The sequence below is a fragment of the Microcebus murinus genome, chromosome 14 (genome assembly GCF_040939455.1).
Source record: "Microcebus murinus isolate Inina chromosome 14, M.murinus_Inina_mat1.0, whole genome shotgun sequence".
NCBI classification, from domain to species: domain Eukaryota; kingdom Metazoa; phylum Chordata; class Mammalia; order Primates; family Cheirogaleidae; genus Microcebus; species Microcebus murinus.
This window is the reverse complement of record NC_134117.1, coordinates 407,421-423,231: the sequence shown is the minus strand read 5'-3', so window position 1 is coordinate 423,231 and position 15,811 is coordinate 407,421. Positions and strand designations below refer to the sequence as shown.

At 62.6% G+C, this 15,811-nt stretch overlaps 1 protein-coding gene across 3 annotated transcripts in view; it reads left to right on the top strand.

The window, feature by feature from the left end:
- ADGRA1 (adhesion G protein-coupled receptor A1) overlaps positions 1–15,811 on the top strand; it is a 29,027-nt gene that overhangs the window by 1,286 nt on the left and 11,930 nt on the right. For 2 of the 3 annotated variants that reach the window (XM_076009683.1, XM_076009684.1), the window contains exons 3-5: positions 8,482–8,609; positions 11,347–11,470; positions 14,876–15,021. In XM_076009683.1, the coding sequence (XP_075865798.1) occupies positions 8,482–8,609; positions 11,347–11,470; positions 14,876–15,021 (398 nt within the window). Of the gene's footprint in view, positions 1–5,178; positions 5,999–8,481; positions 8,610–11,346; positions 11,471–14,875; positions 15,022–15,811 lie in introns of those variants that run through there. The other variant, XR_012922762.1, reaches the window with a different exon arrangement.

The following is a 15,811-nucleotide window of genomic DNA, read 5'->3' as shown; positions in this document are numbered from 1 at the left end:
TCCTCTCGCCAGGAGCGGGGACGGCCCTGCAAGCTTTTATTGTGGTTGCTGCCAGTCTGGACTCAGAAAGGTTGACAGCCAAGTAAACAGAGTGTCGTGTGTGCTGGTAAGGGACAGCTGACAGAGGCGGCGAGGACCCGGGGTGCGTGCAGAGAATGCTGATGGCCCCACAGGACAGTGTGGCCGTCACAGCCACCGGCATGCACGCTCAGAGCAGCTGAGCGTCTACTTCACAGGGAGCGGGCGTCTGAGTCACCTGCTCCTTTTCTTCCTGTGCCATTCAAAATGTCCACGCGAGAGAGACGCTTTTGGCCAAAATCCAGCATCATCTCAAGCTGCTGCCCAAGCCTCTGAGGCTGGAAGACGTGGCCACACGCACCTCCCCACGGCTGGCAAGGTCACGTGATCGGGAGCGGAGGGCAGGCCCCGAGGGGGGCCGCCTCCAGCTTCCCAAGCCACCACCTGTTGCCTGCAGGTGCCACACCCGCCGTGGCCGGGGGCGCCGGGTCGGCAGTAGCCCCGACTGTTCATCCTCAAATTCAGACCCTCCTTTGCAAAATGGAAATCTGCCATTGGCAGACGAAAACTGAGTCAAGGTTGCTTCAGAGGTGGGGGGGGGGGTGGCCACAGCAACCCTGGAGGCCTCGGGGTTAGGGGGAGCCACCATCTCGGCCCCCCTCCCCTCCGCTCTGACCCTGGGCCCTTCTGCGCACAGCTTGCAGGGGCTTCCCCCACCCAAGACGCGCCCCCCCGCCTGTGTGGTCTGAGCACAGCACAGCGAGGGCTCCTGCCGCCAAGACGCAAGACCTGTAGCTTCGCCTGGGAATTTGTGGGGGATTTCAGCCGTGTGTGGGGTTCTGTTGTTGACAGATTACATTCGCACCTGAGACAGTCTCTGAACGGGACAGAGAGCAGGCAGTGTTGTCCTCCCGAGTTGTGTAAATCTGGTGCAAGCGCTTTTCTGCCTGTGTCTCTGAGTTCATGGTATGGTTACCTGGGTAGACTCACCTGGCAGCCTCGGGGGTGTGGGAAGGAGGCCTGGAGGCCGCGGCCAGGGGAGGGTAGTCCTGACTCTGCCTGACCCTCCACCGGGGCCCGACCCCTGCTGAGGGGCAAACGGCCTTCTCAGTTCATAAGTGTGAAGACACAGGCCGGCTCTTCTCTGCATCTCCACCCACCGAGCACAGTGTTGTGTCTGGGGCCCTGCGCTCTCCTCTCTGCCTGCTCCCTGTCCACCTCGGGGCCCCAATGGACACATGGTGAGTGCCCCACGGCAGGACGTCCGAAGGCCTCCCGTCCAGCATTTTGCTTTTTGTTTTTTGTGTGTGTAGGGGGAGACAGAGTCTCACTCTGTTGCCCAGGCTAGAGTGCCATGGCATCAGCCTAGTTCACAGCAACCTCAAACTCTTGGGCTCACGGGATCCTCCTGCCTCAGCCTCCCGAATAGCTGGGACTACAGGCACGCACCACCATGCCCGGCTAATTTTTTCTATATATATTTTAGCTATCCAAGTAATTTCTTCTATTTTTAGTAGAGACGGGGGTCTCGCTCTAGCTCAAGCTGGTCTGGAACTCCTGAGCTCGAACGATCCACCCGCCTCGGCCTCCCAGAGTGCTGGGATGACAGGCGTGAGCCACGGCGCCCGGCCACGTCCAGCGTTTGAGGCTGAGGGCACCCCCTCCTGGACGCACCTGGTCGCTGCTGTTAACCCACAGCAGACGAACTCAGTGGCTCCTGCAGAAGGTGCTGTTAGTACTTAAATCCAAGCAGGCACCAAAATGTGCATGATTTGACCCTATTACCGGCAGCCCTCGTGCTCAACTTGGAGAACAGCCCTTCCCGAAGGGAACAGCTGATGGTCTTGGTAGTTAGAGTGAAAATTGTCCACACCTTAGTGCTTCCTCCGCCCCAGCCTCCTTCAGAGCATCCGCGTCTGCTGGTTATGCTGAGGCGCCTTTCACTGGGTTCGGGCTCGGGTTGCCAGCAACACGGTTCCCGGCATCAGGAACTGAGTAGCATAATGGGATTGGTATGACCTGACACGGAAGGGTGTATATGGTATGGTGTGGTGTGGTATAACACGTGTGGTATGATATGGCGTGGCACAGTGTGGTGTGGCAAAGCACAGCTTGGTGTCCTGTAGCGTGTGTATGTGGTGGTAGAGTGTGGCGTGGTGTAGTATAGTGTGGGTGGTGTGGTTTGCGGTGGTACAGCGTAGTGTGCAGTACAGTTTGGTGTGGTGTGATAATAGCATGATGTGGTGTGTGTGGTGTAGCACGGTATAGTGTGTCATAGCATAGTGTGGTGTCGTATGGCATGTGGTAGTATGGTATATAGCATGTTGTGGTGTGGTGTGGCATGGCATAACATATTATGGTGTGGAGCATTGGGGTAATGTGTGCAATATGATCTAGTAGGCTGGGCGCAGTGGCTCACGCCTGTAATCCTAGCACTCTGGGAGGCCAAGGTGGGCGGACTGCTCAAGGTCAGGAGTTCGAAACCAGCCTGAGCAAGCGAGACCCTGTCTCTACTAAAAATAGAAAGAAATTAATCGGCAAACTAATATACATAGAAAAAATTAGCCGGGCATAGTGGCGCATGCCTGTAGTCCCAGCTACTCGGGAGGCTGAGGCAGGAGGATTGAGGAGCCCAGGAGTTTGAGGTTGCTGTGAGCTAGGCTGACGCCACAGCACTCTAGCCTGGGCAACAGAATCAGACTCCATCTCAAAAAAATACATATATATGACACAGTGTGGTATAGTGTATGTTGCATGGTGTGATATAGCATAGTGTAGTGTGGTGTAGCATAGTATGGTGTGGTATACTGTGATGTGACGTGGTATAGTATGTACTATGGCTTAGCATAGTATGGTGTGGCAGAGCATGGGGTGGTGTGGTATAGTGTGATGTGACATGGTATAGTATGTACTATGGCCTAGCATAGTGTGGTGTGGTATACTGTGATGTGACGTGGTATAGTATGTACTATGGCTTAGCATAGTATGGTGTGGCAGAGCATGGGGTGGTGTGGTATAGTGTGATGTGACATGGTATAGTATGTATTATGGCCTAGCATAGTATGGTGTGGCAGAGCATGGGGTGGTGTGGTATAGTGTGATGTGACATGGTATAGTATGTACTATGGCCTAGCATAGTATGGTGTGGCAGAGCATGGGGTGGTGTGGTATAGTGTGATGTGACATGGTATAGTATGTACTATGGCCTAGCATAGTGTGGTGAGGTGGAGCATGGGGTGGTGTGGTATACTGTGATATGACGTGGTATAGTATGTACTATGGCCTAGCATAGTGTGGTGTGGTGGAGCATGGGGTGGTGTGGTACAGTGCGGCATAACAGTGTGGTATTGTGGTGTGGTGTGGTGTGTCATAGCACAGCATGGTGTGGCTCTTTCACCCTCTTCTTCAGACTGTGTGGTGTGGCATAACAGCATGGTCTGTGGTGTGGGATAGCATAGTGTGGTCTGTGGTGTGGGTTAGCACAGCGTGGTCTGTGGTGTGGCATAACAGCGTGGTCTGTGGTGTGGGATAGCACAACGTGGTCTGTGGTGTGGGATAGCACAGCGTGGTCTGTGGTGTGGGATAGCACAGCGTGGTGTGTGGTGTGGGTTAGCACAGCGTGGTGTGTGGTGTGGGATAGCACAGCGTGGTCTGTGGTGTGGGTTAGCACAGCGTGGTCTGTGGTGTGGGATAGCACAGCGTGGTCTGTGGTGTGGGATAGCACAGCGTGGTGTGTGGTGTGGGATAGCACAGCGTGGTGTGTGGTGTGGGATAGTGTAGCGTGGTGTGTGGTGTGGCATAACAGCGTGGTGTGTGGTGTGGGATAGCGTAGCGTGGTGTGTGGCATGGCATAACAGCGTGGTCTGTGGTGTGGGATAGCACAGCATGGTGTGTGGTGTGGGATAACAGTGTGGTTTGTGGGATAGCGTAGTGTGGTGTGCATAGCACAGCATGGTGTGTAGCCTGGGGTGGCTGGCATAGTGTAGCATGCTATCACATGCGATAGCCTGGGGGTCCCGCGTGGCATGCTATCACATGTGATAGCGTGGGGGTCCAGCGTGGCATGCTATCACACGTGATAGCGTGGGGGTGCAGCGTTGCGTGCTGTCACATGCAATAGCGTGGGGGTCCAGCGTGGCGTGCTATCACATGTGATAGCGTAGGGGTCCAGCGTGGCGTGCTATCACATGTGATAGCGTGGGGGTTCCGTGTGGCGTGCTGTGGCAGGGGGCAGCCCCTGAAGCTACTTGCTGTCGGTCATTGCGGTATTAAGTGAAGCTGTTCAGAGGAGCTCACCCTCTCTTCGATGTTCAGGCCACGGCTGGTGCCACGACCACCTGACTTTAGTGGCTGTGCTCAGTGTGACTCCCCGGTGGCCGCCAGCAGCCTCAGCAGGATGTGGGGCTGTCACAGAGAACCCGCAGAGCCCCTCGGCCCCGCTCACCCTAAATTCAGGGCTGCCCTTGGTGTCCCTGGCGGAGTCTGCTGCCACGTCCTGCACCGGGAAAGAGGGAGCAGCCAGACCTGCCCGGCCCCGCTTGGAGCTGCGGACCCCAAGGCGGCACGTCCGGATGCCCCTTGCCGCCAACATTTCCCGCCGCACACGCGGGAGCCTGTAGTCAGAAAAGGCAGGGTGGGGTTTCAGCTTCCCCAGGACCGGGCAGGTGGCGGAGGGTGGAGACCTTGGGCCGCACAGGCGGCGCAGCCGGGCTCACGGGGCGAGCAGGGAGGCTGGCAGGGGCCCCCACGGCCCCACAGAGGAGGCTGGCTCTGGAAGGGCCAGAGACGGGCCACGGGACAATCGTAGCCCGAGTTGTCAGCGAGGGGGTCACCCCTGTGCCTGGTGGGTTTGTCTCCTCGCAGCCCTGCGGCAGGGCGCCCGGGGGGCGGGTAGAGCCTGGGAACCGCCTCCCTGACCAGCGCGAAGAGGGCCGCTCGCATTCACAGACGTCTCAGAACTTTGGTGGGTTCTTTTCTGGTCTGTTGCTTTTTATTCAGTCCCGTACCAGATTCACAAAAAACTGCCAAAATCTGCTGCCTTCAGGGTCTGTCCTCGCCTGTCGTCTCCCCTGCCATTGAGAGCTCCAAACAAGCGAAAACTCAGTCTAGGAGGAAAGGCCCTATGACGCTTTCAGCGTGTTTGTCTCCGAATCCTGGCAGGACTGTGCTAGCCCACGTGCCCCTCCAAAAAGAAACCCACGACACGCTGCTGCGCAGACGTGACAAGGCGGCGCCCACTCTGGACACGCAGCCGAGCTCCTTCCTGCCCTCTGCCTCCCCCGGGGCCCGCGAGGCGGGCAGAGCACAGAGGCCGACGGGGTCACACGTCAGGCTGTGACGGGATCACTCGTCGCCGGCGCGGAACCAGGGGCGAGTGCGGGAGAACCTGCAAAAGGCCCGTTTACTGCCCGGACAGACGGAGCCTGCAGGCCGCCACGCCGCCGAGGGGCTCGGTGGGGTCAGACTCGCACGGACCTCGGCTGGCGCCCTCTTCCCACCTTCCCTCCTTCCTTCTCGCCTGTCTTTACACCCCAGCCCGTTCGACTTTGCAGAACCCACCGGAAAGGGTACGCCCGACGCAGATAATAAGGAAATGCAAAAGGAGGTTGGGGCTCTATGAGGAGACGACCCCCCCCACGTCGGAGCCGGCCTGCAGGAGCGGCTCCTGGAGCCACGGGGCCACCCTGCAGGCCCAGAAGCTGCCATCCCCCTGCCCTGCCCACGCCAGGTCCTCCGGGCTGTCTTCCTCCCGCCCTCCGGCGTGAGATGAGATCCCGGCTGCCTCCTCTGCTTCTCTGCGGCGGGTCCGGAGGGCTCCCTGCTGTCAGGGCCTCAGGGGACGTGCCTGTCCCCCTCGGCCAGATTCTGCCTGAGCACGTGTCAGACCGTCGGCGTGATCTTGCCCGTGGAATGCTGGCAGGGGAGACGCTTCCGAGGGGAACTTGCACATGTGTGAAACTCTAAAACATAAAATACATCTCTATTCTGCATGGCTTGCTTTGAGTTTTAAATGTCACCTCTAAAAATGTAGAAAGGCACTGTCGATAATTCTAATTTAGAGAGAGAAAAAAAAGGAAACCGAGCCAAATCGAATCCCTGTCTCTTATCAAATGTGCCACTGACCCACAGCCACCGCGGCCTGGGCACAGAAGCCCGGCCCGGACCAGGCCACGCAGCTGCCCCGGAGGCCGAACGCCTCCCCTCGCTGCCTGCTCCGTGCGGAACCTCAGGACCTGGCCATGCACAAGGAGGCCCCCGTCCACGGTGGCGTGGCCCGGCACACGGCGTCCCTGGCCCGGCACACGGCGTCCCCGGAACAGGACTCTGCATCTCGAACTGGCTCCCTGAGGTGCTGCCCCGTCGAATAACACGCGGTTCTGACTTCTGCCATGTTTCCCCGAAAATAAGACAGGGTCTCATGTTTATTTTTCCTCAGGAAGACACCCTAGGGCTTATTTTCAGGGGACGTGTTATTTTCCCCCCCAAAGCCTCAGCTTGCAGCACGCACAGGACGGCCGGGACCCGACAGGGGGAGCCACCTGGTTGGTGGGGCTGCCCGCACCTTCCCGGTCACCTCTGGGACAGTCGCTGTCACGACGGGGCAGACGAGAAGGGCTGCTCGTCTTCTTTCCCACTCCGCGACGACACGCATGGGTTGTGCAGATGTGCTGTGTAGCCATCACTAGGGCTTATTTTCGGGGTGGGGCTTCTGTTGCACAAATGCTTAGAAATTCTGCTAGGGCTCACTTTATGGGTAGGTCTTGTTTTCGGGGAAACACGGCATTTGGCTTAACATAAATGGGTTTTACGTAGGTGAATAAAAACCCACAGATAAGACACAGTCAAACCTGATCGCCGGGGACGGGGTGGGGTGTGGCTCGCACGCACAGGACATGGGGGGGTTGCCGCGGACGCTGCTTTAGGACGCCCCAGCCCGGCCCTGCTACCGACGTGCACGCCCCTTGGAAGGCCATGGGGGCACCTGTGACGCCCAGAGGGCAGACCCCCCCCCAAGCACAGTGGACGCAAAGTCCTCGTTCCAGGCAGGGGACCCGTCGCGGAGCCGGTCCTGACAGATACGGGGAGACCTGGGCATGGCGCACGCCAGGAAACGGTGCGCCAGGGGGCGCCGCAGCCGGAGCTCTGGGACTCGCAGCCCCACCCCCCACCCCACCCCCGCTGCCCAGCACAGGTGGAGCTGCCCCCCCAGCAAGCCCTCACCTGGGGGTTTCCAGAGTCATGGCACCATCCTGGAGGTCCAGCCGACAGCTGCCTGCTGCTCTGCCCGCCCGGGCAGCGCCCACCCCACGTCCAGAGCTGCTCCCAGCCTGGCGCACGGGCCCCAGTGCAGGCTGGGGGAGGGGCCCGCGCGGCTGCAAACCCCCGGCCTGACTGCCAGGGCCGCCCTGTGGTCTCACGGGGGACTCTGGGGCAGCCCCTGCCCGCATAGCCCTGGCCGTGTCCCGAGACAGTGGACACCAGCCTGGCCCACCCACCAGGCCAGGGCCTCTCCGTGGAGGGCCGGGCAGAGCATGGAGGGGGGCAGGGCAATGACTGTGCCCCAACAGTGGGACCACAGCACCCCGTGGGGTCCTGGTGGGACTCGGTGCCCACCAAGGGTGTGAGGCTGCAGGTCCAGGGTCCAGGTGCCGACAGGTGGTTTGTGCCGGGGCCTCGCATGGTCTGCAGACGGTTTCCTGCCGTCCTCACGCGGCTGCTGTGTGCGTGACCTCCCCGGCGTGTCCTCCCGTGCCTAGCTTAGCGGAGCTCACCTCGCCATGTGACCAATGAGACGCACACGTCGTCCTCGGTCCCAAACATTTGCAGCCAGGACACCCTCTTCCCCCAGCTCTGCTATGCCACAGAGAGCACGTTCTCCTCGCACCCCGACCTCAAGCCCTCACTTGGACCGTGACGCACAGCGAAGTCCGTGATGTCTAGGATTGGGCCGGGGGCCTTGGCCATGTCCATGGTGCGTAACAGCCACTGTCCTGTCTCCATGGACTCGAGCCAAGGCTTCACACGAAATTCTCCCAGGAAGGTTTTAAAGCAGGATTTCCGTGGGCGTGCCGCACAGAAGTGGGGCTGGGGTGACCCCACGCCTCGCCAGCTGCATGGGACAGACGTTAGGCACAGCAGAAATGCCACCTCCTAGAGCTGGCCCTCAGGGCCTGCAGAGTCGCCCCGGGCTGGGCACAAAGGTGGGGTGCAGACAGGCCACACTGGGCGGCCACATGCTGCCACGGTTCCTGCACCAGCGCCCACTGAGCAGGGCCTTTCTCCGCTGCCAGCTGAACCGCTCTGCCCAGGCGGACGCTGTGCCTGTGAGACCCTGGCTCGGGCCGGGACGTGGCCAGAGTGGCTCCAGGGGAGGCTAAACCCGAGGGGGGGACCAGGAGGTTCCACGGCCACGCAACTCCTGGCATCCCGTAGGTCACCCGGTGTCCTTTGTTTCCTCCCCAGGATCTGAAGACCGTCCTGTCCCTGCCCCAGTACCCAGGGGACTTCCTGCACCCCGTGGTGTACGCGTGCACCGCCGTCATGCTGCTCTGCCTCCTGGCCTCCGCCATCACCTACGTCGTGCACCAGAGGTGAGCCTGGCCGGAGGGCCCTGCGCCCAAGGCGCCTGCCTCCACCTTCAGACGCAAATCCCCAAAGTGAGGTCCCACTGTCCCCCAGGCACCAGAGGGTGGAGGTGCTCAGGGGAGCCTCGCCCTCCACTCTGGCCTCCAGCGGGTCTCACAGCAGCTTCTGTTCTTAACTGGGTGCAGCGAGCTCCCCCTGAAACAGGAAAGGTCAGCTGGGTGCAGTGAGCTCCCCCTGAAATGGGTGCAAGGTCAGCTGGGTGCAGCGAGCTCCCCCTGAAACAGGAAAGGTCAGCTGGGTGCAGCGAGCTCCCCCTGAAACAGGAAAGGTCAGCTGGGTGCAGTGAGCTCCCCCTGAAATGGTGCAAGGTCAGCTGGGTGCAGTGAGCTCCCCCTGAAATGGTGCAAGGTCAGCTGGGTGCAGTGAGCTCCCCCTGAAATGGGTGCAAGGTCAGCTGGGTGCAGAGAGCTCCCCCTGAAACAGGAAAGGTCAGCTGGGTGCAGCGAGCTCCCCCTGAAACAGGAAAGGTCAGCTGGGTGCAGTGAGCTCCCCCTGAAACAGGAAAGGTCAGCTGGGTGCAGCGAGCTCCCCCTGAAACAGGAAAGGTCAGCTGGGTGCAGTGAGCTCCCCCTGAAACAGGAAAGGTCAGCTGGGTGCAGAGAGCTCCCCCTGAAACAGGAAAGGTCAGCTGGGTGCAGCGAGCTCCCCCTGAAACAGGAAAGGTCAGCTGGGTGCAGCGAGCTCCCCCTGAAACAGGAAAGGTCAGCTGGGTGCAGCGAGCTCCTCCTGAAACAGGAAAGGTCAGCTGGGTGCAGTGAGCTCCCCCTGAAATGGTGCAAGGTCAGCTGGGTGCAGCGAGCTCCCCCTGAAATGGGTGCAAGGTCAGCTGGGTGCAGCGAGCTCCCCCTGAAACAGTGCAAGGTCAGCTGGGTGCAGCGAGCTCCCCCTGAAATGGGGTCAAGGTCAGCTGGGTGCAGCGAGCTCCCCCTGAAATGGATACAAGGTCAGCTGGGTGCAGCGAGCTCCCCCTGAAATGGGGTCAAGGTCAGCTGGGTGCAGTGAGCTCCCCCTGAAATGGGTGCAAGGTCAGCTGGGTGCAGCGAGCTCCCCCTGAAATGGGGTCAAGGTCAGCTGGGTGCAGTGAGCTCCCCCTGAAATGGGTGCAAGGTCAGCTGGGTGCAGAGAGCTCTCCCCGAAATGGGTGCAAGGTCAGCTGGGTGCAGCGAGCTCCCCCTGAAACGGTGCAAGGTCAGCTGGGTGCAGCGAGCTCCCCCTGAAATGGGGTCAAGGTCAGCTGGGTGCAGTGAGCTCCCCCTGAAGTGGGTGCAAGGTCAGCTGGGTGCAGCGAGCTCTCCCTGAAATGGTGCAAGGTCAGTGGGTGCAGCGAGCTCCCCCTGAAATGGGTACAAGGTCAGCTGGGTGCAGCGAGCTCCCCCTGAAATGGTGCAAGGTCAGCTGGGTGCAGAGAGCTCCCCCTGAAATGGTGCAAGGTCAGTGGGTGCAGCGAGCTCCCCCTGAAATGGGTGCAAGGTCAGCTGGGTGCAGCGAGATCCCCCTGAAATGGTGCAAGGTCAGCTGGGTGCAGTGAGCTCCCCCTGAAATGGGGTCAAGGTCAGCTGGGTGCAGCGAGCTCCCCCTGAAATGGTGCAAGGTCAGCTGGGTGCAGCGAGCTCCCCCTGAAATGGTGCAAGGTCAGCTGGGTGCAGCGAGCTCCCCCTGAAATGGGTACAAGGTCAGCTGGGTGCAGAGAGCTCCCCCTGAAACGGTGCAAGGTCAGTGGGTGCAGCGAGCTCCCCCTGAAATGGGTGCAAGGTCAGCTGGGTGCAGCGAGCTCCCCCTGAAATGGGTGCAAGGTCAGCTGGGTGCAGAGAGCTCCCCCTGAAATGGGTGCAAGGTCAGCTGGGTGCAGTGAGCTCCCCACAAGGTGCTCACACCTCGGGAGGGTGCAGTGGCCTGGAGAACACTGAGAGATTCGGGAAATGTGAGGAGGGTCCCGCACAGCAGGGCCAGGCATCAAAGTCACGGTCCACGCCCAGGCCGTGGCCATGCCCGCACTCATGGGCAGAGACCTGGCACAACCCAGATGCCATAGACTCAGTGGCTTATAAACAACGGAAATTGGTTTTCTCACAGTTCTGGGGCCGGGAGGTCCAAGACGAAGGCGGCGGCAGGAGGGGCAGGACGGCTCTCCGAGGCTCCTTTATGCGAGCACTAATCCCACTTAAGTTTGCACGTGAGAGCCTTGGTGGGACACAGACCCTCAGGCCACAGCCACCGTGGTCACGGGAGAGGCTTGGCCGTGCCCACGGCCACGGTGAAGGCTGTGGCCAGTGTCGTAATCCGGCTACACCCATCCCGCCCAGCCCCTTCCCGGGGTGCCAGGCGTCTGCTCAGCTGGTGGGGGGACGAGCCCGTCCTGGGACCCAGAGGCGTGACTTCTGCCTGAGTCTGCACACGAGCCAGAGTCCCAGGGCTCAATGTCGTCACCTGTCGAACGATCGGATTGCTCAGACCCTGCAAACGCCGCCTGCCCCTCCCGCCCCGGTGCAGCATGCTAGGGTGGCAACCCGGCAGGGTGGGCGTAGCACGGCACCTTGCTCTGTCCCCCGTGCGGGGCTCCAGACAGTTGCTCCCGGCCCCGCAGAGGGACAGGGCTGGGGGGCAGGTAGGGGGCGAGGGGCTCAGTCCCCAGCTGCTCCCTGAAGTGGCAGTTGCGAAGGTGACCTGCCCTCTTTCTCGCAGCGCCATCCGGATCAGCCGGAAGGGCCGGCACACGCTGCTGAACTTCTGCTTCCACGCGGCTCTGACCTTCACGGTGTTCGCGGGCGGCATCAACCGCACCAAGTTCCCCGTCCTGTGCCAGGCGGTGAGTGCCGTGGTCGCGTGTGCCACAGAGCTGAGCGTGTGTTCGTCCCCCTCCTGCCGAGGGGGAGAGAGTGTGACCGTCTTGCCTGTGAAGTGAGATTCTAGCGTCTGTCCAGCGTTTCCCGGGAAGGGACGCGAGGCTCTGGCCGGTCTGCGTCAGTTTCACTCCGTGCGAATCCGGTTGTTTTGCCCCAAATCGTATCATATAAAACAATTTACTTCTCCCTGGACTGGCGTACTCCGAGGCCATGGTGACAGCTGACCGGACATCTGCTGTCCACCGAGGCCAAGGACAGACCTGCCTCTACCAAGGGGTCTGGTGGGGCAGGAGCTCCGGGGAGGAGAACCGGCCCCAGCCCAGGCAGAGGCCGCCTGTCGGGGAGCAGGAGCCAGTCACCGGGGTGTCTGGATTGTGCAACCCGCCCGCCCTGCGTGAACCCCCAAGAGCTGCTGGGAACATCCCGCTCTGCCAGCTCGAGGCAGAGCCTCTCAGCACCCAGCATGGAAAAGGACGAGGGTGTCAGGAAAGGGGCCTCCTCCCGCCCTGGGCCTGCCTGGCTTTGGCTTGAAAGGGGGGATTCGGAGTCGCCGGCTCCAACAGAGCTGAGCCTGGGTCGCAGCTGTGCCCAGGCAGCTCCTGCCTGCACCCCAGGCCAGGCCCCGGGACAGGGGGGTGGGGGTACCCACGCACTGCAGGCGTGTGACCGGGGCTCAGCCCTGCGGTTCGGTTCCTGCGTGGGGCCTGGCTCAGCCTCCTGTGCCTGGGTAGCGTGTGGGTCCCTCCCCGGCCCTGTTGTCACAAACTCAGCGAACAGCCACGGGTGGGCGTGGGCGGACTCCAGACCGGGTGCCTAGGCCCTCCCGAGCCTGCACTGACATGGTGGCCATCTGTCCATACTGGTGACCTGTCCACCTGCCAGAGAGCAGTGGCCCAGATGCGCCCTGGGGGTGGGTGGGTGAGGGACTGTCCCCGCAGGGACATCTGGGCTGTGGGTGCCAGGCCTGCCCAGGGCGTCTTTATCTCCTGGCATGGGTGTGATCACGTGTTGAGGCCGGTCCGGCCTCGCGGGCGCCCACGAACGGGCCCCAGGCCTGTACACGGAGGAGACAGCATGTCCATGTGAGGACACGTCAGGAGCAGCCACCAGAAAGCCGTGTCCACGCCTGGGCCCAGCCCCACGTGGCCTGGGCAGAAGAGTCCCGTGCACTCTCTGCAGGCGGCTGTAGCGGATGCCGCTCAGTGCACGGGAAGCAGCCACCGCGCATGCCTGGAACCCCGTTCGCATCCTGCCCATGGCGCCTGCCACGGTGCTCTGGGCGTGGGCTTTACAACCGCCCTTCACCGAGGGGGCTCCCTCCACACGCTGCAACAAGGCCACCGGGCCCCACCAAGCCCCGAAACCGTCCAGGCTCAGAGCAGCCCGGACAAGGGCCTGCGGGTGGCAGCCGGCATTGAGGCGGACACGTTCGTGGGCAGGCGAGTCTGGAAGGGGCCGGGCGGCGCGACCGTGAAGATCGCGTGAGAGGAGAGAGGTGTCCGCGCTCTCCCGGCGGCAGTGGCAGCTCGCAGGGGGAAATGGGCTCTGAGTTCTGCGGTTGGAAGGTGACAGCCCCTCTCCAGGCGCCCTCTCATCTGCAGTCCCAGCCCCAGCAGGTGGCAGGCGGTGCTCACACGTCCATGTGCTCATTCCTTCATTCATTCATTCATTCATTCATTCATTCATTCATTCCACACGCGTGAGACGGGGCCTGCTGGGTGCTGCGCGCAGCGGGAAACAGGCCCACGGGGTCTCGAGTGGACCCGCGTGCTGGGGGACCCCACACAGCAGCCGCGCAGGTGGCAAGCGACGTGACCCGAAGTACCTCTCGCTGCTTCTGAGGCCGCAGAGAGCCCCAGGCCGGGCTGCTCCACCTTCGCTGCCTGGAGACCCGGGACCCCTCGGCCCTTGGCTCCCCTCCCCCTCCCCCGCTGGAATAAAGGCCCGGAGCCAAACGCGAGGCCCAGGACAGCGCCTGCCACGCTCCGCCAGGCCCCCCAGGGCGCCGCGCACAGGAGCTGGCCCGGCCTTCCCGCCAGCGGCACGCGGAGCAGCGTGGGAGCGTCCAGAGCTCTGGAGGGCTGGAGAGGACCGGCGGTTGTCATGGCAACGTGCAGCCAACCACAAGCCTCATTAGATGCCAAGCGGGCGTCATCCGCAGCAGACGCCACCCTCTGCACCGGCCTGGTCCCCAGTGGGGGTGGCGTGACCGTCCTGGCCTCCGTCTGGGCAGGGCAGCCCTGTCCGGGTGCCAGGGCAGCGTCCCCAAGGCCGGTGCGCGTGTCCAGCCCGACGCCCACATTTGGGAGACAAGCGCCCGTTGACACGTCCCAAAACCCCCGACGCATGCGCAGGCGAGGCCCGGCCCTTCCCACCCCCCTCGCCACCCGGCGGCACCGGAGGCCTGGGGCGGCACCACCTCCGACCGCTGCTGCCGGCTGCGCAGGACCGTGACCGGCGACTGGCGACCGCGGCGCTGCCTCTCCGCGCCCCAGCCCGGGCAGCGCATGCGCCCCACACGCGGGCCGGTCCCGGGAAAGGCTGGACCCCGGCGGGCGGATGCGTGTCCTGCCGCCAGCCCGCGGAGGGAGCCTAGCGGAACCTCGAGCAGAGCCGCGACCTTCCCGCCACCCCACGGGGCGTCGTCCGCGTCTGTGGTCGTAGGTTTTCTCTTAAGTCAGTCGTGCGCTCTGGATCTGATGGGTCGTTAGGAAGGCGCGACGCTGGCTGCGTTCAGTCTGTGTTCCACCGGCATCTACGTCCTCTCCAATTACAGCCGCCTTTTACTTGTCATTTCCACGTGTCAGGTTATCGCTGCAAAGGCAGCTTCGATTTGCAGAATCGGAGGGACGGGCGCGGCACGTGATTGGCTGGGCAGAGGCGGCGCAGCTAGGCCGGCAGGAGCAGCTCCCTGCACGGCGGGCCGAGTGTCCCGGTCGGAGTGGCCTGGCACACACGGGGCCACGAGCGCCACGAGCCCCCTCCCCCTTGTGCGCCGTGTGGGGCTCAGGTGCGCAGCTCCGCAGCCACAGGGCCCCCCAGCCCGAGCCCCAAGGGACTGCAGGAGGCCTAAGCACACGGGCACACGGGTGGTGTGGACTCATGCAGGGACGGACATGCACAGGGAGCTCCCCACCCTCACCTCAGTTCAAGGGTCTTTGCAGCCCACACGCCCCCTGAGATCTCTGGGACCCTGCGGCGTCCGTGGCTGCCCCGAGATGACCCACCTGCCCTCCGGCAGGCATCACATCTTGTCACTGAATGACTGTCTCCTGAAAGTGCCCAGGAGCCCCAGGCTGGGTGGCTCGGGCTTTGGGGAGGTAGGGCTGGGCGGGGGCTGACCGGCTGGCTGGCCTCTGTCCCTCCAGGTGGGCATCGTGCTGCACTACTCCACGCTGTCCACCATGCTGTGGATCGGAGTGACCGCCAGGAACATCTTCAAGCAGGTGACCAGGAAGGCCCCACCGTGTGCGGACACGGACCAGCCGCCGTTCCCCAGGCAGCCGCTTCTCAGGTACGGGGACCACTCTGTGCGCGGCCCACCCGCCAGGGGGCCAGGGTGACACTGGCACATCCTCCGTTTCCTGGCAAGCTCCTCAGAGGGCAGCTGGGACCTGAGGAGGACCCGATCCAAGAGGGCCACAGGGGCAGGGTGGTGACCTGGGGACAGGGTGGTGACCTGGGGGCAGGGTGGTGACCTGGGGCAGGATGGTGTCTAGATGGTGTACTGGAGACAGGGTGGGGATAGGGTGATGTCCTGGGGACAGGGCAGGGACAGGGTGATATCCTGGGGACAGGGTGGGGCAGGGTGATGACCTGGAGACAGGGCGGGGACAGGGTGATGTCCTGGGGACAGGGTAGGGACAGGGTGATATCCTGGGGACAGGGTGGGGACAGGGTGATGTCCTGGGGACAGGGTGGGGCAGGGTGATGTCCTGGAGACAGGGTGGGGCCAGGGTGATGTCCTGGGGACAGGGTGGGGACAGGGTGATGTCCTGGAGACAGGGTGGGGCAGGGTGATGTCCTGGGGACAGGGCAGGGACAGGGTGATATCCTGGGGACAGGGTGGGGCCAGGGTGATGTCCTGGGGACAGGGTGGGGCCAGGGTGATGACCTGGAGACAGGGTGGGGCCAGGGTGATGTCCTGGGGACAGGGTGGGGACAGGGTGATGACCTGGAGACAGGGTGGGGCCAGGGTGATGTCCTGGGGACAGGGTGGGGACAGGGTGATGACCTGGAGACAGGGCGGGGACAGGGTGATGTCCTGGGGACAGGGTGGGGATAGGGTGCTGACCTGGAGACAG